General features: G+C 37.1%; 1 protein-coding gene across 1 annotated transcript; it reads left to right on the top strand.

The window, feature by feature from the left end:
- Positions 1-1,602: 1,602 nt before the first annotated feature.
- On the top strand, positions 1,603-20,721 carry LOC133333987 (membrane alanyl aminopeptidase-like; the record flags this gene model as incomplete). Its single annotated transcript, XM_061542295.1, is given in 13 exon segments — positions 1,603-1,806; positions 1,863-2,156; positions 2,360-2,546; positions 2,607-2,854; positions 3,442-4,560; positions 4,634-4,851; positions 9,197-9,587; positions 14,638-14,762; positions 14,797-15,148; positions 15,342-15,528; positions 15,601-15,848; positions 19,239-20,357; positions 20,421-20,721. Coding segments are annotated over 13 exon segments (4,993 nt in total), but the record flags the coding sequence as incomplete, so codon positions are not given.
- Positions 20,722-21,761: the final 1,040 nt, after the last annotated feature.

The raw sequence follows: 21,761 nt of genomic DNA, 5'->3' as shown, positions 1-21,761 counted from the left end.
GAGGACCATTCCTACTCTAAAAAAGCAATCAGCAGGTCCCCTAGTACGTATTTTTTTACTATTTTCAAATGTAAAAAAACTTAATTAGGTCTCTGAGGACAATTCTTGCTATACAAAAAAGTCATCAGGACCATAAAGAATAGAGAGGTTTTACTTCAAGTGCAACATTTGTTTCTTACTTCGAGGACAAATAAACTACTAGATCAGGTCCCAGAGAACTCTTTCTTTTCTATACAAAAATTATGAGATTCTTGAGAACTCATTTTTCTTTAGAAAAGAACTCATGAGGTTTATGTGTACCCATTTTTAAAACTTTTTATACAGACTCCTGAAAGCTTATTTTTCTACAAAACAATACCTCAGGATATTTGGGTATTTTTTCTAGAGAAAAAAATCCTCAGGTTCGGCGACAACGCTTTTTCTACACAAAAAATTCCTCAGGTTACTGAGAATTCACTTTTTTCTATAGAAATACTTCTACAGGCCCATATGGTGTGGGATTTCCATTTTCGATATCTTTTTATACCCTACACAACTATGTTGTCAGGGTATTATAGCTTTGTGCAGCCCCAAAAGTTTGTAACGCCACGAAATATTGGTCCTAGACCAACCTTTAAGTATACCGATCGTCATATCTCGACTAGCTGAGTCGATCTAGACATGTGTGTCCGTCCGTCCGTCTGTTCATTATAATTTGTAAACACGATACAGGCCACAGTTATGGACCAATCTTCACGAAATTTTGCATGTAGGGTTGGTTCTTGCCAATGAAGACCCCTATTGTTTTTGGAAAAGATCGGTTAATATTTAGGGAATGAAATGGACCAAAAACTTTATTTTTGTCGGTTTTTCTGGTCGCTTCAGAGGCCGCAATTATGGCTCAAACACCGCGAATTTTTGCATGGAGAAGGGGATCGGGCCAAAGAATAAGCATTCCTGTTTTAATAAAGATCGGTCAATATTTAGCGGGTCAAATGGACCCTAACTTTTGTGTGAAAAATGACAAAATTTGTATTCTATAGCGTATATATTTACCACTAAAGGACATATACCCGAGAAGTTGATAGTATATCAAAGGGGAGTGGTTGACCTTTAAATTGATACCAATTATATTGTCGTAGGTACTCGGATAGGGGAGTTACACTTATATATTTACAGGTGCTTACGTATTCAGATATTATTTAGTAACACATTACCACACTAGAGGGCGTAAATATAGCGCTGATCGCGCTATATTTTCCAAGTATGGTCAAGGACAACGCCTGTAATTTTCGATGATAATCAGATAATAATTTGGGATGAAGTGGACCGAAAATTAATTTTTTTGTGTTTTTGAAGTCGATCTATAGCCACAATTGAAAGCTGAACGTCACAAAACAACCCACGGTGAAGGGAATCTGCACAAGTAATTAGAAGGGCTGTACTGAATATTAGTCATATTTGTTGACCTCTAGACGGCCAAGAGGGTGCAAATATCGCGAAATATTGCCAAAGCTCAGAATATAGAACCACAGAATGTTACATTTTCGTGGAAGTTGTGTAGGGTATCATATGGTCGGCCCCGTCCGACTATACTGCTCCGCTCACTAGTTTATTCTTAAGATGGAGTATATTACCTTATAATCCTAATATAAAATATATTTCCAGTTGGTATGCCATTACTCAATTCCAACGCATTGATGCCCGCACTGGGTTCCCATGTTTCGATGAGCCGCAATTCAAAGCCACCTATCGTATGCGTATTACCCGGCCCAAGGAGTATTTATCGTTCTTCAATACTAGGCTTTTAAATACTAAAGTTGACAGGTAAGTAATCTACATCCCTTTTCCTATAAACATATTTACAAAGTTTTGAATTTCAGTGATGGTCGTTATACGGACTATTTCGATGTAACCCCACCGATGTCAACATATTTGGTAGCATTTGTTGTGGGTGATTTCGAAGCTGTGGGTGATGATGATTTCAAATTGATAATCCATCCATCATTGAGAAATAAAACGACATATTCGACAGATGTTGCTCTGAAAACATTGGCAGCCTTTGACAAATATACTCAGTTGCCCTATAAGACTTTGGGTAATACTCTGATGCAAAAGGCGGGTTCAATGCGTTTTCCTCACAATGGCATGGAGAATTGGGGTCTGGTGATATATCAGTGAGTAAAAGAATTTTGATTAAAATTTAATAAAAAAAGAAACAATAACAAAAATATCGATGTAATTGGATCTCTGATTCCCTGTTTCTTCAATCGGAGAATTTTTCTTTCCCGATTTTCATAGAAGAAATATTAGGTCCCTGGTCTTTCAGGGCTGCCTTTCTTTTAGTATTTAACATAAATTGTTATATTTTTACTTCCAGCGACTCAGTTCTATACCATGAACCCGGCTACACAGACGGCTGGTCGGACAAGGAATTTACGGTGACTATTTTGTTCCACGAGACGTCGCACATGTGGTTCGGCAACAGTGTCACCTTTAAATGGTGGAGTTACTTTTGGCTAAATGAGGCCTTCGCTCGTTATTATCAATATTTCTTGGCTCACGAAGTAAGTCATCCCCTTGGGGAGTATTCCGAAATTTTGTAAAATCTTTATTTTTTCGTTTAGGCTTACCCCGAATTCGAATTGGACAAACAATTTTTTGTCAATCAAATTCATTTGATATTTGGTACCGATGCTGCCCGAAGTACCCAACCATTGACTAGTCCCGAAGAAACCATAAATAGTCCTTCTGATTTGGCGTATAAATTTAGTGGCATAACATATGCTAAGGGAGCTGCTATCCTGCGCATGATCAGCAATTTGATGGGAAAATCTAACTTCGATAGTTCAATTAGGGAATATTTGAAAGAGAAGTAAGTATTGGGTGGGAAATTTCGAAAGGATCAGAAAAAAGAGCCCTTAGATTACTAAGGAATATTTTTCTATAGAAAAAAGAGCCCTTAGAGCACTTAGGAATTGTTTCCTATAGAAAAAAGAGTCCTCAGTGTACTGACGAATTTTTTTCTATAGAAAAAAGAATCCTCAGTGTACTGAGGAATTTTTTTCTATAGAAAAAAGAGTCCTCAGTGTACTGAGGAATTTTTTTCTATAGAAAAACGAGTCCTCAGTGTACTGAGGAATTTTTTTCTATAGAAAAAAGAGTCCTCAGTGTACTGAGGAATTTTTTTTCTCTAGAGAAAAAAATTCTAGAGAAAAAAAATTCCTCAGTACACTGAGGACTCTTTTTCTATAGAAAATAGAGTCCTCAGCGTGCTGAGGAATTTTTCTCTTTTGAAAAAAGAGTCCTCAGCGTACTGAGGAATTTTTTATAGAGGATTGTTGAGGATGGTTTTTCTACAGAAAAAAAATAAAAAAGGTGTCCTCAGTGAATTGAAGAACTTTTTCTTCGGTCCGCCAGTACTATTTTTCTATATTTTCCAATTTTGTTGTATAATTTTAGTCACCTGAAAAACGTAGTTCCTGCTGATCTTTTCAAACATTGGAAACAACATTGGCCCCAGGACCAAGAAGTCAATTTAGATCAATTGTTTAATGATTGGACAGAGCAGCCAGGATTCCCTATGGTTACCATTTCCACCACCAAATCGGGACGGTATCTTTTGAAACAACAACGATTCCTGCTTGATCCCGAAGATGGCAGTGATACCACCCTAAAATATACCATACCCATTACCTATACCAACGACAATAAGACGAATTTTGAGGATCTCACTCCGAAATTCTATTTCAATAAAACCCAAAATGAAGTCGAATTTGGAAATTCCACAGCCGATAAATGGATTATTTTGAATTTACAACAATCCAATTATTATAGAGTTTTTTATGAAGCCGACCTCTTGGAGAGAATACAGAAGGCTTTATTGGAACGTGAGCACAGTGGTATCCATGTCAGTAATCGTGCCCATCTCGTGGATGATTTGTTCACGTATGGACGCATAGGTCTTATGGGTTATGATGAGGTGTTCGCCTTCATGGAATATTTGGGGGGTGAAGTTGAATATTTAGCCTGGAATCCGGCATTTAAGGCATTCAATCTCCTCAGCCAGAGATTTACTTTGGCACAACACGAAAAATTTGGTAACTTTTTATTCGAGATCATGTGGGCAGTTTATTCTAGGTTGGGTTTTGAAAATCCCCAAGATACGGTATTGGATGTATACAACCGCAATAAGGTTATCTCTTGGATGTGCAAATATCATCATGAAGATTGTACCCGCAGGGCCCAACAATTATTTAAATCATGGGAACCCGCTCAGGTGCCAGTTGATTTCCAGGAAACTCTTTATTGTGCTGCCAATCGCGATGCTACCTTTGATATTTATCTTGAACTCAAGGAAATGTTCGAAGGAACCTTATTCCAACCTCAAAAGGAGAAAATCTTAAGGGCTATGGGTTGTACACGGCATTATGTCGATTTTCATTATGCCTATATTTTGAGTGATGGCGTACCACAGTCGATGAAGACCGCGGCCATTAGTGCCTTGTACAGTCAAACACCGCAAAATGTGGAACCTGTATTTTACGCGATCACCGAAACCGTGGAAGTTTTGGCTGCAATGTAAGTCCGCCTAATCAATTTACTCACTATTTTAAAATTCTTTCAATTTTATTCTTATTTCTCCCTCTCTCAGTTTGGACAGCTGGTCATCAACGGCCCAGGTGATCAGTGGCATTGCCAACTACTTCACCACTCAACATGAATTGGAATTGCTAAAGGAATTCATTGATACCAAGGGACATTTGTTTGGCAGCTCCGTTACGACCCTAGAGACTGCAGTAAAGACGGTGGAATCAAATTTGGCGTGGTCCGAAAAACACTTAGGAAAACTATTCGACTATTTAGAGAATCGTAATTCTGGTGGTTCGATCCTAAGCATACCATCCTTACTTTTGCCAATTGCATTAATTATTTTATTGAATAAATTCTGGTAAAATGGGATTCAATCTTAATACTGATTTTCTTAAATAATTAAATGCTGAAGATATTTGAAATGATATTTTTTATACTCGTTAGCTACACGCTGGAGATGATTTTTTACAGAAACCACATTTATGACGTATGACGTTTTTGTTATACCCTTCACCACACTGTGGTACAGGGTATTATGTCTTTGTGCATATGGCAGGCAAAATAATCGAGATAGACCCATGGTTCCTTTTGAGAATATGCATAGAATCACTTTCTGGGTCAATTTATGCATGTCCGTCCGTCAGTCTGTCCATGTTAAATGTTAAACAAAGTACAGGTCGTATTTATGATCCGAATTGGATGAAATTTGGTACAGCTCATTTGTTTGGCCTAAGGACGAACCCTATTGGGAAAAATCGATTCAGATTTAGATATAGCTCCCATATATATTTTCGTCCGGTTTTAGGTAAGAGGTGTACCAAAATCCGTACTGCATTAAGTCTAGAATGATGTGTGCAAAGTTTCGTGAAAATCAGTTCAGATTTAGATATAGCTCCCATATATATCTTCGTCTGATTTAAGCTAAATGGTGTATCATAGTCCCCATATATCTTTCGATTTGCACGAAATTTGACATAGCGTACTCCCATATATATTTTCGCCCGATTTTAGGTAAGTGGTGCACCTAAGTCGCTGCAAATCTTTTCATTTGCACGAATTTTGGCATAGTGTACTGAATTAAGTCTAAAATGATGGGTGAAAATCGGTGCAAATTTAGATATAGCTCCGATATATATATATATATATATATTCATCCGATTTTAGGTAATTGGTGCACAAAAGTCTGTGAAAATCATTCGATTTGCACGAAATTTGTCATAGCGCACTGAATTAAGTCTAGAATGACGTGTGAAAATCGGTTCAGATTTTATTTAATTGGTGCAATTTTGGTAAAGGTTCAGTACCCTTCTAGAATGATGTTGCTAAGCTTCGTGAAAAATCAATAGCTAGGCCTATTGGCACAACGTACTGAATTAATATAAAATAGTCTCTAACAAGTTTCGCTGAAATCGGTTCAGATATAGATATATAACAAACACGCGACGTCTGTTAGTATGCATATGTAGAATATACCCAAAACTAACTAACTAATGAACTATTGGTTCTATTTTGGTAGCTACTCCTTTGTATTTAACATTTTAATATTGAAATCTGTTTTCCGTTGGTTACCTGAAGAATATAATTTTTTACAGAAACCCCACTTTGGTTCCATAAGTTGAGCTTAAAAAAGATTTCCAATTTGACCATGTTCGGCAATATTATCTTCCACTTGATCTTCCACTTCTCTCAACACTCTAAGAGCTGCCTTATCTGCTTGCGTTAGTACCTTCAGATCCATATAACAGCACGGGTAGTATTAGCGTCTTATAGAGTATGAGTTTGGTCTGACCTTGTTTCTGAATTGCATACTGAGGCCATAGTTGCATCTGTTGGCCAACACTATTTTCCTCCGGATTTCAACGCTGATGTTATAAGTTTTGTTTATGGCTGTGCCGAGGTATATAAAATGGTAGCTTTATAATCGTCGCTGTACTTTTCAAGTTCCACAGTTGGTTCGAGTCTAATGGACGTCTTGTGTGTTGATACCATCCTTCTTAATTTGTTCAATGGTGGCTGTTACAGCTCTCAATGTTCGACTTATTATGTCGATGTGATCGGCGCAGGCTTTATTTATCTTCAGCCAATCGATTCCTATTCTGACCTCATCTTGGCTAGGTGATATACACTCTATACCGCCAAATATTATTGGTTCTGGGGTATCCTCTTCATCGCCACTATTTGATACCAGACAACAATATATTTCCAATCGGATAATCTTATTATAGCCACATAAGAAAAAAACTTCCATAATTGCTATGAATCTACACAATCACTATCTTATCAGGACTAATATTTAGCACACATTATATGACCCACTTTATTGTATGAAATTAGGAGACGACATAGAGGGTGTTTCTGAGTCAAGGCCCTACATTAAAAAAATATTTTATAAAGTACGACAATTAGAAAAAAAAATACCAGAAAAATTTTACAACAAATTATAAAGGTGTGCTATGTACAGCACACAAAAAGTGGCGCCCAACCAAAATTATCTAAAAACGTTATGGACCCATGGAGACTTTCATCCTCTGGGAATATTAAAAAGCAAATGATGGTGGCGGCGTTGAGGCCTGTTAGTAATAACGCGTTGTTATTGACTAGCTAACTCCATAAGTTGCTTCTAAGGTTAGACGACAAGTGATTCTGCTGTGGTTCATGCAATCACAGAGGATCGCGGTGTTCGCTGAGAATCGGTTGTCGTTAACAAATACGTTAACATATTCCAATGGGAGAGAATGTCAAGCAAGGAGAGCAAAACAACAACAACCACCGCTTGGTGGCATCTGCACTCTACGGTCTGCTCTGAAGGAACGTATCAATCTTATACACCTCATTAATCTAATTGAGTGGAGCCATTAGTCCAAACATTTTGATACATCCTTCCAAAAGAGGTCAAACATTAAAAAAACAAAGTGTTATCCGAAATTTTACATATCGTAAAATTATTACCAAGCCTAGATCGTGTCTGCACAAGCACAAAGTACAGAGTCGGAAAATAGTGTGAAACAAGAAAACACGTAGTTAAGTTAAGGGCCAAAGTCCATGAATTGATCGGAACTTTACATGGGTGATTTTTTTATGGTAGATAGATTTTACGACCAAATAAAAATATACAAAGATCCGTACCCGGAAACATAGGCGAATATTAATAATTTTTTGTAGGGAGATTTTTTACCCAATGGTAATCCTTAATAGTAAATTACAACATCTTTGGTTGAAAAACGTACCTAAATTTCCCAGAATTTGGACAAGTCGTTACATGAGGGTTACCCTAAAATGTGGATCAATATTTTCTATTCAAGAGAATTCAAATGACCAAATTGTATGAAATTTGGCTGTTACCTTAAACATTTCCTCAAAGGGAACGATTGGTACTAGTTGCGGTTTATTCGTTAATCTAGTTCCATTCTTTCAATCTTTCCTTTGTTCTCTTGAAGTTATACACCGATGTGGAGAAAGCAATCATGGATTTTGTACTACGCTAAAGCACCAGATTCACATCGATGCACGTGAGTGAGTTTTGGTAGCTCAACCACCATATTTTTCAGACTTGGCCCCCTGTTACTTTTTCCTATTCCCAAAACTGAAGACACCGAAATGAACGAAAAATATTTTGGTACGAATGAGGGTATACAAAAAAATTGAACTGGAGCAGGAGCTTTTGGTAAATAAAAAAATGGTTCAGACGCAAGACAGTTACAAGTGTGTGGGTCCTAATATATGATATGGTATAAACACAAACGTTTTATTAATCATTTGAATACAACTCTAATTTAAATATTTGAAATTAACGGTTAACCATGTAAATATTTTGTAAATAGTACCAAAACCTACATCACTGACCTTACTACCTTTTTATACAACCAATACTAGATAAGAATCTTGCTTCTCATAATTAGTACCTAAGCTCAATCAAATTTCAATAAAATCGCTTCACTCCGAGTCCTGGACCACCCGGCTCTAATTCGTTTAGCGCACACTGAAGGCTTAAGATCACGCTTGCCCAAGTTGATGGACTAGATCATAAGCTGGAAGTAGTTCCTAAACAAGGAGTAGCCAACATTATTGTAAATCTTGTTGTTTTGAGTTTCTTCACAGTTATTTTTATATATCGCCAACACAGATTCACGCTTGACCGGATAAAGGTAGAAATTACTCATATAAAGTATTAGTTTATTGTAATATTTATGGAAAAATTTGAAAGCAGATCGAAGTTTTAACTTAAGTAGCACAATGGCGCCCAACATTAGGTAGTAAAAATTCTACACTACTTGGCAATAGACCTCAGACCCTGTATGTTGTAAATATAATGAAAATAGTTTCATATTAAGGCCCCGCTATGTATATACACAGCAAAATACGTTACTGATAATTAATCTTTATTGCATTTTATGATCTGTTAAAAAAACAGCAACATTTCAATTCCCTCAACGGGGTAAGTAAATCAAAAATCCATTCTCAGTTTTTAGTTTGAACTGAACGCGAGAACGCAACAAGTCGCAGTTGCCGTGCGTGCGTTTTAAAAACGAAAAGAAAAAAAACAACATGTCCCGCTTACAACAATTCGCATTTTGTTTATTTTTAACACTGATAATCGCCGGGCCGACATTATCTCAGTCCATAGTCGACTATCGTCTTAGCAAAGATGTCGTACCCGATTTCTATGATATCAAACTGAAACCTTATCTACAATCTGAAGATGGTGTCAAACAATTTACGTTTGATGGTGAAGTTAATATCACACTGCATGCGACAGCGGCGAATGTTCGTAATATTACCCTACATGTGGCAATGATTGAGATTGTGGAAACAATTCTCTACGATGCCGATGATAAGGCGATTGACCACTACTGGGGTGAAGATAAATTGCAGTATCAAGTAATTACAAATAAATTGAGTGTACCATTGACCTCGAACTTGACTCCCGAAAAGCCGTATAAGTTATATTTTAAATATACCGGGCGTATTCGTAGTGATATGGGTGGTATTTATCGTGCCACCTACGATAATAAAAAGTAAGTTGATGTTGAAGTATTTATGAGTATGTTATGTGCATTTAAAGATTATAATGTTTGTTTGGGAATGTCTTATTTTTGGTTATATATAGAACAGCTGTAGAAAGTGTTTTGTTTATAAATAAGTAAAAAGGTCGTTAACTTCGGCAGGGCTGAACTTAGTTAAATAAATAGTTTATTTGTTCCATATTGCACATATGTATACCTCTCTTAGAATACGTGTACAAATTCTTATAAACACTATTTTTTCCCAAAAAATGTAAACTTTTCATTTATATCAAAACATGTTTCCTACTTTGATTTGATTTAACACTATTTGCGCAAATGTTGTCCTTTCTCTCACTCTTTTGACAAAAACAAATGTATTCCTGCGAAAAATAAACACCATCACAATTCGTTGTGCGACGTCTCTCCGCTCATTTGATTGTGGTTATTTTTGCACTCCATTGTTTTATTATTTCAGACACTGCTACTGACCTCTTTTTGGTGTTGTATAATTCGCATATGAATTTTCCAAATTATTTCGATATAAATACCAAATACAATATATCAAACAAGTGTTGATACGAGCAACAAATACGTATATAATTGTTTTAATGACGCAAAACAATAACATATTTTTAAATAAATAAAAAGAAACGAGAAAATACATAACAAAGAATATGATGACATAAAATCAACAAAGCAAAGAGTTTATGTGCCATATAAAACCCGTCACCACCAAACACGCACTCCGAAATGCTGTGTTTTTTTCACTCTCTTATAAGAAACCAGTATTTTAAGTTTTTATGAATACTATTCATATAATATACGAATTATTTTTTCTGTGTAGTCAACATAATTTCACATTCATTCTTGACGACCAAAGTCAGATATTCATTCGCTCGGTCCTTTTTTAAGGTGCATGCCGCTCTGTTCACTCAACCATGTTGCCTCTTTTTTATCGTGCTTGAAACAGACTAATTCTTCTCACACATTAGAAGCGCTCAACATATTCAAAAAAGTACCGCTATAAATAAAAAAAATATTTTCCCTGGTGCAGCTAACGGAAATACACACATTTGTAAAAATTACAATTTGAATGAAAAGGAGTAGCTACCATAACAGAACCCAAAGGGGAATTCGACATAAATATATCAAAGTTTATTTGTTTCCTACTGCAATCATAAAAATTACATAGCAGTTTGTGTCTTGCAAATTTCCTATAATTTTGAAAACCATAAAGAATGACAGCGTTTCTTTTTATTTATTAAAATAGAATATTCTGGGAAACCCTCATAAAAATAAATGGGCCAATAGAGTCCGAGTTCACCATAAGAACTATAAAAAATATGCTAAGGTGTCGGGTTAGTTGGAAAAAACTACTACTATGAAAAATCAACGAAACAGAAAACCAAACCGATCCGGAAATTTTAACAACGGGTAAAGCACCAAACCGAAGGCATTGGTGCAGACAAATCCTCCTTAAAAAAGATTTAAAAAATCCTGGCTTAAATTAGGCGTAAACAAATATAAAAAATTGATTTCTAATTTGGATTTAAGAAATTTGCTTTGATGAGCTGAAGACCAAGCAGTCCACATAGGCAACTTTTAAAAACATTTTTATAAAAATGATTACGATTATAAGGTCGCGCTATAAAAGAGTTGTAGGTCTTAATAGCTGTTCTAAATTCCAGGGAGTTTTTAGCGAAAGTCCTGCGAATATGTAGAGGCGAGTTGACTAGCATGGAGTTTATATAAAGCTGATGATCAAGAATTCCGTATAGGAGTTTTAGGATAAGCTAAAGCCAGAGAGTCAAGAAATATTAGCTGAAGGCCTTGGAGTTATTATACGTTAGCTGAAAATCAAATAGTCATTATAGAAGTGCGGAAGTCCTGAGAACTGAAGAGTTTTTAGATAAGCTGATGACTAGAGAGTCTTTACAGATGGCCTGTAATACTGGGAGTTTTTAAAGACGAACTGAATATGAGGGAATCTTTTCGGAGAAACTGAGATGAGCTGAAGTACATGTAGTCTTTAGAGGCGAGAGGAAGGCCCGAAGGTCTTTGAAGATAGGTTGAAAGGTACGTAGACTTTAAAGGCCAGCAAAAGGGAAGGCAGTCGATCTGATGAATTTACGGTCCACGTTCCAGAGACGAACTTGAAAACTTATTTTAAAAATCCACGCTCATAAAAATAATTTTTGGTGCTTATGACATGAATTTAGATGAGTCTTTAGAGACGAGCAGAAGGACACGAGGTCATTACACTGACACGTTTTTTCAATTTGAAAATCTTGAACCAATCGATACTTTTTTGAGACTTTGACTTTGTTAGACTATGACCATGTGTTTTAAAAAGAGTTGTTTGTTTTACCTTTGACTATATTCTTGTCATATATTGTGTCGAAGTAATAGCAAGTTCTAAACCCAGTGCGAAAAATCATGAAAAATTATGTTTTTTGACAGATGTTTTTTTTTTATTTTATATCAAAGCAAACTTTGTAAATCTTACTAACGGGTAAAACATTGCTGAATAGTAAAAATCTATTTTTCGACTAGTTCACGAATAATAAGCGTTCGTATTATTCGAAACGACGAAATTTAAACCAAAACCCAGCATGGACGTCCCGATTGGTTCATGATATTAGTGCTACACAGTGTTATAGGCGGACGGGGTGATATTCTGAATTCCATAGAGTATTTATAAACGGACTGAAGGCCAAAAAGTCCTCATAGGCGATCTTAAGCCCATTAAGTTTTTATAGGTGTCTTGAAAGCCAAGGTGTTTTTTTGATGAGCTAATGACCAGAGTCTGAAGGTCAAAAAATTAATATGAACTATTTAAAAAATTAATCCCATTTGTTTAATATAGTTCTCTATGCGAACCTGTTCTTCTTTAGCACTCAATTTAAATATTCAAGTGCAATGTACTGCTCTGCATCTGTTATAATTTAATTTGTTTGTATTTATGTATATAAATTTCAAATCAAATCCAGTTCATGTTGATTGATAAGATCAATAACATTCAATAATAATGCAATTAATATTAAAAACAAATTTCATTAATAAATATTTTATACAAAAGGAGGGTGGTTCATTAAGTGGTGGTAAAATTCAATCTGATAAAAAATAGGGTAGATTTTGGAAATAAAATTGAGCCAAAATACATATTCTTTTTTTTTTAATAATTGGTTATTGTAAAAAGTAAAATCATATAATAAGAGCTGAAGGTCATGTTGTCTTCATAGACGAGCTGTAGTTCAGGGATTCTTTATAGGTTGGCTGAAGGACGGAGTAATTTTAGACTAGGTTGATGCTATAGTTTTTATAGGCTTGAATCTGAAGGCCTGGCAATTTTTATAGGCGGGCTGAAGGCCACGGAGTCTTCATAGACGAGCTGTATGTCAGCGGTTTTTTTGCAGTATTTTTAGAAGGCCTGGAGGTCGATATAAACGAGCTGAAAGCTATGGAGTCTTTATAGTTAGTTGAAGGACAGAGAGTAATTTTGGACTAGTTTAAGGCTAGAGTCTTTATAGGCGTGAAGCTGTAGGCCTGGCAATCGATATAGACGAACTGAAGGCCCGTGATTTTTATTTAGTAGTATTTTTAGAAGAACTGAAGGTCTGTATGTCGATATAAAGGAGTTGAAAGCCACGAAGTCTTTACAGACGAGATGTAGGTCAGGGAGTATAGTCTAGTTGAAGATCAGGGAGTCATTTTAAACTAGGTTAAGGCTAGAGAGAAACTTCAGGGAATTTTTATAGGCGAACTGGAGAGGAAGCCTTTTTAAAACATCTGAACCCCTGCCATGAAGTTTTTAAAGACGAACTAAAGGCCAGAGTCTGATTTTCTTTAGTAGTATTTTTTATAAGAACTGGATGAGTATTTTTTAGAATAGGTCAATGCTAGATTTGTTATTGGGGTGAATCTAAAAGCCTGGACATTTTTATAAGCCAACTGAAGGCCATGTAATTTTTATAGGCGAACTGAAGGTCAATGCGATTTTCTTTCGAAGGATTTTTTAGAAGAACTGGAGACGAGATGTAGGTCAGGGAGTTTTTATAGGCTAAGTGGAAGACAGGAAGTAATTTTAGACTAGATTAAGGCAAGAGTATTTATAGGCGTGAAGCTGAAGGCCTGGCAATATTTATAGGCCACCTGAAGCAAAGGCAGTGTTTGTAGACGAACTGAAAGTCAGTTTCCGATTTTATTTAGTAGTATTTTTTGAAGAACATTAGGCTTGGAGGTCGATATATAGCGCTGAAAGCCGCGGAGTCTTTATAGACAAGCTGTAGCTCACAGAGTCTTTACAGCTGAAGGCTAGCTGAAGGACAGGGAAACATTTAAGACTACATTAAGGCTAGAGTCTTTGTCAGGAAGCCAGAAAGTCTTTATAGGTGAGTTGCGGGCGGGGAGTCTTTATAGAAAACCTATCAATTTGTTATAGACATGCTGAAAGCCTCGGAGTCTTCATTAAAGTGCTGAATGTCTGGGTTAACATGATGACCAGTCTTTATTGATTAGCTGAAGAGCAAGGAATCATTTTAGACTATGTTATGGTTAAAGTCTTTATAGGTGAGAAGCCGAGATGCTGGCAATTTTTATAGGCAAGCTGAAGACCATGGAGTTTTTATAGACGAACTGAATGTCAGTTCCTATTTTATTCAGAAGTATTTTTAGAAGAACTGCAGCCATGGGGGTCTATATAAAAGCGCAGAAGGCCACGGAGTTTTTATAGACAAGGGAGTCTTTATTGGTTAGCTGAAGGACATGGAGTCATTTTAGGCTAAGTTAAGGCTAGAGTCTTTGTCTAGCAATTTTAATCGGCGAGCTGAAGCCCAGCAAGTTTTTATAGACGAACTAAAGGATGAAAATCTTTATAGATTTGCATGTGCTGAAAGCCTCGGCGTCTTCATTAAAGTTCTGAATGCCAGGGTTGACATGTTATTGATAAGCTGAAGATCGGGAAATCCTCATAGGCTAGCTTAAGGACAGTTTCCGATTTTCTGAACTTTATAATTTTAATTGTTGCATTATTAATATTTATTTTTCCTTCTTCTGTTTTTAGTTGGTATGCCATGACTCAATTCCACATTAGTGATGCCCGTACCGCCTTCCCGTGTTTCGATGAACCACAAATTAAGGCACAATTCCGTATCCAAATTACACGTCCCAAAGACTATTTGTCATACTGTAATACCCAGCTGGAAAACGTTGTGAGTGAAAGGTAAGACCATATTAACATTTTAATTTTTGTATTTCATAAATTTACTCAATTTCAGTGATGGCCGTTATACCGACATCTTTGTACCATCACCGAAAATGTCCACCTATTTGGTAGCATTCCTGGTGGCCAATGATTTTGTTGTTGATGGCAGTGCGGATTTGAAAGTGATAATAAATCAAAAATTCCAAAATAAAACTGGATTTACTTTGAAAGTGGCCGCCCGTGCTCTGCAGGGTTATGATGAGTATACCCAGATGCCTTACAAAACGTTGGGCAATGGCATAATGCAAATGGCCGGATCGAATTATTTTCCACATGGTGGCATGGAAAATTGGGGTTTGATTTTTTATCGGTAAGTGAAAATCGTTAATTCAGATTCAATACGGTAATCAAACACTTCATTGAAGTGGAACTAAGGATTTGGAATATGCTTCTTCTACTAAAAACACAATACTCGTTCATATTAAGTTTCCGATGCCTATACTCGGTTTAATTCTGCTAAATTAAAAAAAAAAATACTAATTGCATTCCCTTCTCACATACAGAGATCTAGCATTGACCCAAGAACCCTATTACACAGACGGGTGGGCCGACAAGGAATCTACCATATCGCTGGTGGTCCACGAGATAGGTCACATGTGGTTTGGCAATACTGTCACTCACAAATGGTGGAGTTATTTTTGGTTAAATGAAGCTTTCCCCACCTATTATTCTCATTATTTGACGCAACAGGTAACTTAGTTGGAGATTCAATTGATATTAATTTTTAAGGACGATTACTAAAATTTAAATTCTTCTTTACAGATTTATCCCGACTATGACATGGACCAACAATTTGTGCTGAAACAAACCCATTTGATTTTTGATTTGGATGCTACCGCTAACAGCCAACCATTATCTCATCCCGAGGAAAATATCAATACACCCTCTGAAGTTGCGTATAAATTCAGCAGCATTGGCTATAATAAGGGTGCTGCCATTCTCCGCATGATTTGCAATTTAATGGGAAGAGAGAATTATGATAATGCCATTAGAGATTATTTGCAGGAGAAGTAAGTGTAAATTAGAACAAGTATACGGCAGGTCACTGCAGGACAAGAAGTTTTAATAGACGAGCAGCAAGCCAAGGAATCTTAACAGACGATCAGAATACCAGAAAGAGTTTACAGTCGAGCTGAAGGTATGGGATTTTTTTATAGACCAACAGAATGTCAGGGGAATTATTAGAGGAGCTGAAGGAGAATTATTATAGGTGCCGAAGCAAGAGCCATTATAAACGAACTAAAGGCCAGCAAATATTTATAGTTCAGCTGAAGGTCAGTCTGCAAGTCATAGTCAGGAGCAAGAGTAATTATAGGCGATGTTTAGGGAGTCATTATAGGTTAGCTGTAGACTACAGGGGCTGTGATCTGGTAGTCTTCGGAGGGAGGAAGATTGATGGAAAGGGAGTCTTTATAGATGAGCTTAAGGCCAGGTAGTCTTTATAGTCTAGCCGAAGGCCAGTGTGTATTTATAGATTAGATGAAGGTCAGGGATTTTTATAGACTAGGTGAAGTCTAGACGGTTGGTGGTCTGGTAGACGAGCATAGAGTCTTTATAGGCAAGCTGAAGGCCTGGAAGCTATAGAAGGTATGGATACCTCACTTTGTCTTTATAGACTATATGAAGTCCAGGGAGTCATTTTAAACTAGGCACTTAGTCTTTAGGACCATTGAGTGATTTAAGAATAGGTGAACATGATGGACGAGAGCCACCTGTCTAGCCGAGGTGAAGGCTAGACAGGTGGCAGTTGGTGGTCTGGGCATAAGTCATACCCTATGCTACCTGGAAGTCAGGATGTTTTTAGAGGAGAGCTGAAGGCCTAATGGTCGCTAAAAAGAGGTGAAGATCTCAACGTTGCTATTGAAGAGCTTAATGCCATGGTGTCTTTATATACAAGATAAAGGTCAAGGAGATTTATAGGCTAGCTGAAGGGAAATAATCTTTATAGAAGAACTGAAGCCCTGAGACAGGCCATTCAATATTTATAGTCAAGTTGAAGGCCAAGGATAGTCACATAGTCTATGTGAAGGTTAGGAACTCATTTTAGGCTAGGTAAATGCCAGAGAGTCTTTTTAGACAACGTAAGGGGCACGCAGTTTTTATAAAAGGAGCTGAAGGTCAAGGAGTAATATAAGACTGGACTATTTATGGGCGATATAGAAGGCATGGGAGTCGTTATAAAGGAGCTGAAGGCCATATAGTCTTTATAAACAACCTGAAGACTTGGGAGTTTTTATTAAAGGCCAGGAAGTCATTTTACACTAGGCGAACTTCAGAAAGGCTAGCTAAATTGTACATAGTCTTTAGAAGCGCGCTGAAGGCCAGGGAGTAAATTAAGGCTAGGCGAAGGCTAGACAGTTGCCGATCTAGTAGAGGAGCAGAGGGCTATAGGGTATTTATAGACGAGCTAAAGGCCAGGACTGCTTATAGGCGAACAAATTCAAGTAGTATTTTATGCGAGCTCAGGGACTCGTAAGTCTTTATAGGAAATCTGAAGACCTGGAAGTCGCTAAAGTACAGGTGAATGCTAGGGAGTCCCTGTGGAAGTGATTATGGGCAAGCTTAGGGCCTCGTAGTTTTTTTGGACGATCTGAATGTCACAGAGTCTATAAAAAAACCTCTTTATAGACGGGCTGAAAAGTCCTTTATATACGATCTCAGGTCCTTCGATTCTTTATAGAAAATCGTGTATCTGTACAAAAGAAGCCTGGGAATCCTGGGAGCTAAAATCTGAAGTTGAAGGGCCAGTGAGTCTAAAGGCTAGGGAGTTTTTAATTTACACTAGGTTGAGGCTAGGATAGAAGATATAGAGTCTTTATAGGTGAACTAAAGGACAGGGTATCATTACAAGAAAGCTGAAGGCCTGAAAGTAACTAAAAAAGAGTTGAATGCCTGAGAGTCACTGTGGTAGAAATTAAAGCCACGAAGTTTTTATAATTTAAACAAGCTGAAGGCCTGAGAGTCTTAATAGACGATCTAAATGCCACTGAGTCTTTATAGGCTAGCTGAAGGACAGAGAGTCTTTATATAAGACCTGAAGTCCTAGCAGTCTTTACAGATAAGATGAAGGCTAGACAGGTAGTCTTTGTAGCCTGCTTTGTAGGCGAGCTGAAGGACTCGTAGGTGTTTATAGGAGCTGAATAGGAGCTGAAGGACTCGTAGGTGTTTATAGGAGAGCTGAAGACCTAAAGAAGAGAGATGTCTGAGAGTCACTATGGTAGAGCTGAACTCCTGGCAGATCTTTCATATAAGTAAACGGCCAGGGAATCTATTTAGACGAGCTGGAGAAAAGTTAGTCTTTAAAGAAAATCTTTGGAAAGGACCTGAATTCAGAAGTGTTTATAGAACATAGCCTGCTTTGTAGGCGAGCTGAGGGACTCGTAGGTGTTTATAGGAGAGCTGAAGACCTAAAGAAGAGAGATGTCTGAGAGTCACTATGGTAGAGCTGAACTCCTGGCAGATCTTTCATATAAGTAAACGGCCAGGGAATCTATTTAGACGAGCTGGAGAAAAGTTAGTCTTTAAAGAAAATCTTTGGAAAGGACCTGAATTCAGAAGTGTTTGTAGAACATATATTCAGATAATGTTTATAGGGGAACTGAGGTCACGCAGTTTTTTTTAAACCATCTGATTGTCACGGTAACAACCAGAGAGGCCTTTGTAGACGAACAGAAGGGAGTCTTTGAAGGCCAGGGGGTCTTTTGAGACGAACGAGAGACCAGAAAGTCTTAGTTACCGAACTGATATTCTGGAAGTCTTCATTGACGAACTGAATAACTAGCACTTCTTATATACGATCTAAGGTCCTCAGATTCTTTATTCTTTATAGGGAGATGTTATATTCAAGCTGAAGATTTTCGGATCTCTAGAGCTGATAACCAAGGACATGTCAAAGGCAAACTAAAGGTTAGGAATTATTTAGAGACGATTTATATGATCTGGAATTTTGGGAGTTTTTTAGACGAACTAGCAGAACATAGTATTTTTAGGGACTCCTTTTATGGAGGCTGGATGTAGTTTTTTTAAAGGGAACTAACAAGAGGCTATGCTGAGGCCTCATTATATAAATGGTACACCGGTGTGTGACAAGAGTAGGCACCGTCAGGACGCCGTTCTGACAGGTCTGAATGTATTTCCATGGAGTAATATGAATATTCGCCTAACAGAGTTACTTGACTACACCTCAAGTGCTACCGGCAAGCAGTCGGCCGACCTGCCTTTTAGAGACAGATACTTTTTTCTAGCCGGACATGTTGTAGAGTTGATCACCTCTCTTTTCAACTTAACCTAGTGAAACTGAAGGGATGTTTTTTAGAAGATCTAAAAGTAATTTTTGTAGACTTTACTTAATGACCTGTATAAAAAATTACATTATTTCCCTTTATTTTTCTCTCTTTCAGTCACCACAACAGTGCCGAACCGGATGATTTATTCAAACAATGGAAACGTCATTGGCCCAAAAATCAGGAAGTCAATTTAGATCAATTATTCAGTGATTGGACGGAGCAACCCGGTTACCCTATTATCGAAATATCCACCACAGAATCGGGTCACTATTTAATCAAACAAAAACGTTTTCTAAATAATCCAGAGGATGGTAGTGATAAATCTCTACTCTATACCATACCCATCACTTATGCCACCAGTCGCGAAAATAATTTCGAAAATCTTCAACCGAAATTCTATTTTAATAGAACTAAAACGGAAATGGAATTTGGAAATTCCGATAAAGATGAATGGATCGTATTGAATTTACAGCAATCGAATTTTCATAGAGTTTACTATGGAGCCGAACTTTTGGAGAAGATAAGAAAGGCGTTAATGGCGCCCAAATACAGTGGAGTACATGTCATTAATCGTGCCTATTTGCTGGATGATTTATTCACCTATGCTCGTTTGGAAATTATGAATTATGGTGAGGTGTTTAAATTCATTGAATATTTGAGTGGTGAAACCGAATATTTGCCATGGCAGCCTGCCTTTAAGGCTTTCGATTTGATAAGTCCGCGATTGACTTTGGAGCAACACCGACAATTTGGTGAATTTTTATTTGACATTATGTCGGGGGTCTATAAGAAATTGGGATTTGAAAATCCTGGAGATAGGGTTTTGGATGTTTACAATCGCAATATGGTTATCGCTTGGCTATGTAGATATGATCATGAAGATTGTAATGTGATGGCTCAAAAAGTTTTCAAATCCACGGAACCAAAATTAATTCCTGCCGATTTCCAGGAAACTCTCTATTGTGCCGCAAATCGTAAGGGTTCGGTTGATATTTATAATACCCTCAAAACGGAATTTATTAAAATGGAGCTACAAAGTCAAAAACAAAAACTGCTGCGTGCCATGGGTTGTACGCTCCATGTTGTGGACAACCATTATAACTTCATATTAAGCAATGAGGTGCCTCAATCAATGAAGAGATCGGCCATTAGCAGTTTGTATAAACAAACACCGGAAAATGTTGATCCTGTTTTCCAACTCATCAATAACACACTGGAGGTCTTAACAAAGGCGTAGGTTTTTTTTTCAAATCCTCTCTTTTACATACGAAATAATTATCTCGTTTTTTATTTCAGATTGGGTAGCTGGTATAACACCGCCATAGTTGTAAGTGATGTGGCCAATTATTTCACCACCGAGGATCAATTAAAGGAATTGACTGAATTTATTGGGACAAAAGGTCATCTGTTTGGTGAAGACATCAATGTTTTGGAAAATTCCGTTAAAACGGTAGAGAATAATCTCGCTTGGTCGACGAAACATTTGGGAAGTCTATTCCTATATTTGGAGCAACGAAATGGTGCTGCCGCCACAATTACGAACTCGTTGCCAATTTTAACGATTATGATTGTTGTCATATCTTATTTGAGATATTAATTTTGTACAAAACATATTGAAAATAAGTTTTTTTAAATAAAAAATGTGGAAATTTTGAACAAAAAATCAATATATGTGTCGATTTTTAGAGAATATTTATAGACTAGCCGATAACTAGGGGAAGTGCTTATAAATAAGTTGAAGGGACCCGCCGAATGCTCCCTGGCATTCTTTACGGACAAGGTGGAAACAAGGGATCTGTTCATAGATGATATCAAGGTAGTCTTCTTTATAGACGAGCTGAATGTCATGGTGTCTTCGTAGAAGAGATGTAAGTTTGAGAGTCTTGATAGTTGTGTTGAAGGTCAAGGAGTCTTTGTTAGAGACAAACTGAAGGGAAGCTTAATATACGGGTTGAGGGTAGACTTAAAGACAAAATAATGGACTCTTGATGAAAGAGTGCGGAACTTTCATAGATTAGTTAAAGGTCAGGCGTTATATACGAATTGAAGCCCTGGGAAAAGTTATAGATGATCTGAAGGCCAGTAAGAATTTGTAGAAGAGCTGAAGTACTTCAGCATGGAGAAGATTTTGGGCAGGACGTTTCTATAGGCGATCTGAAAACGATGGATGAGTCTTTATAGGCGAGTCGAAGAAGGCCTTTATATACTGAACTAGAATAATTTAAGTCGAGTTGAAGGCAGTAGCGACTTAAAGTAAGTTCTTTCAGCGGAACTGAAGGGTGGAAAAATGTAGACATTAATTGATTTCACTATTATCAAAGGGGCTTTCAACAATGTTGGCACCGAAACAATTATCTAATCCTTAAAATCCTTTCGCGTGAACCAGACAACGATAGATTTGTTCATCCCAAGAAATAGATGGAAAACTATCAGGGCAAAGTGGGGCGAGGGACACCGCAAGCATTATTTATAGTCTAATAAGAAACCAACGACAGATTTTCACCAGTCTATTACTTCTATGCGGAAATTTTGCAAACTTTCTATGGAGGAAGGCTAAAACGCCGTTAAATATAACATTTAATTGGGCGAAATCAAGGGACATAATTTTCATTCGGAAAAATGGAGACATGTATTTTT

This window comes from Musca vetustissima, unplaced genomic scaffold, assembly GCF_032173495.1.
Source record: "Musca vetustissima isolate MV318-11 ecotype Yass unplaced genomic scaffold, APGP_CSIRO_Mvet_v1 utg63675, whole genome shotgun sequence".
NCBI classification, from domain to species: domain Eukaryota; kingdom Metazoa; phylum Arthropoda; class Insecta; order Diptera; family Muscidae; genus Musca; species Musca vetustissima.
This window is presented reverse-complemented; position numbering and strand designations above follow the sequence as displayed.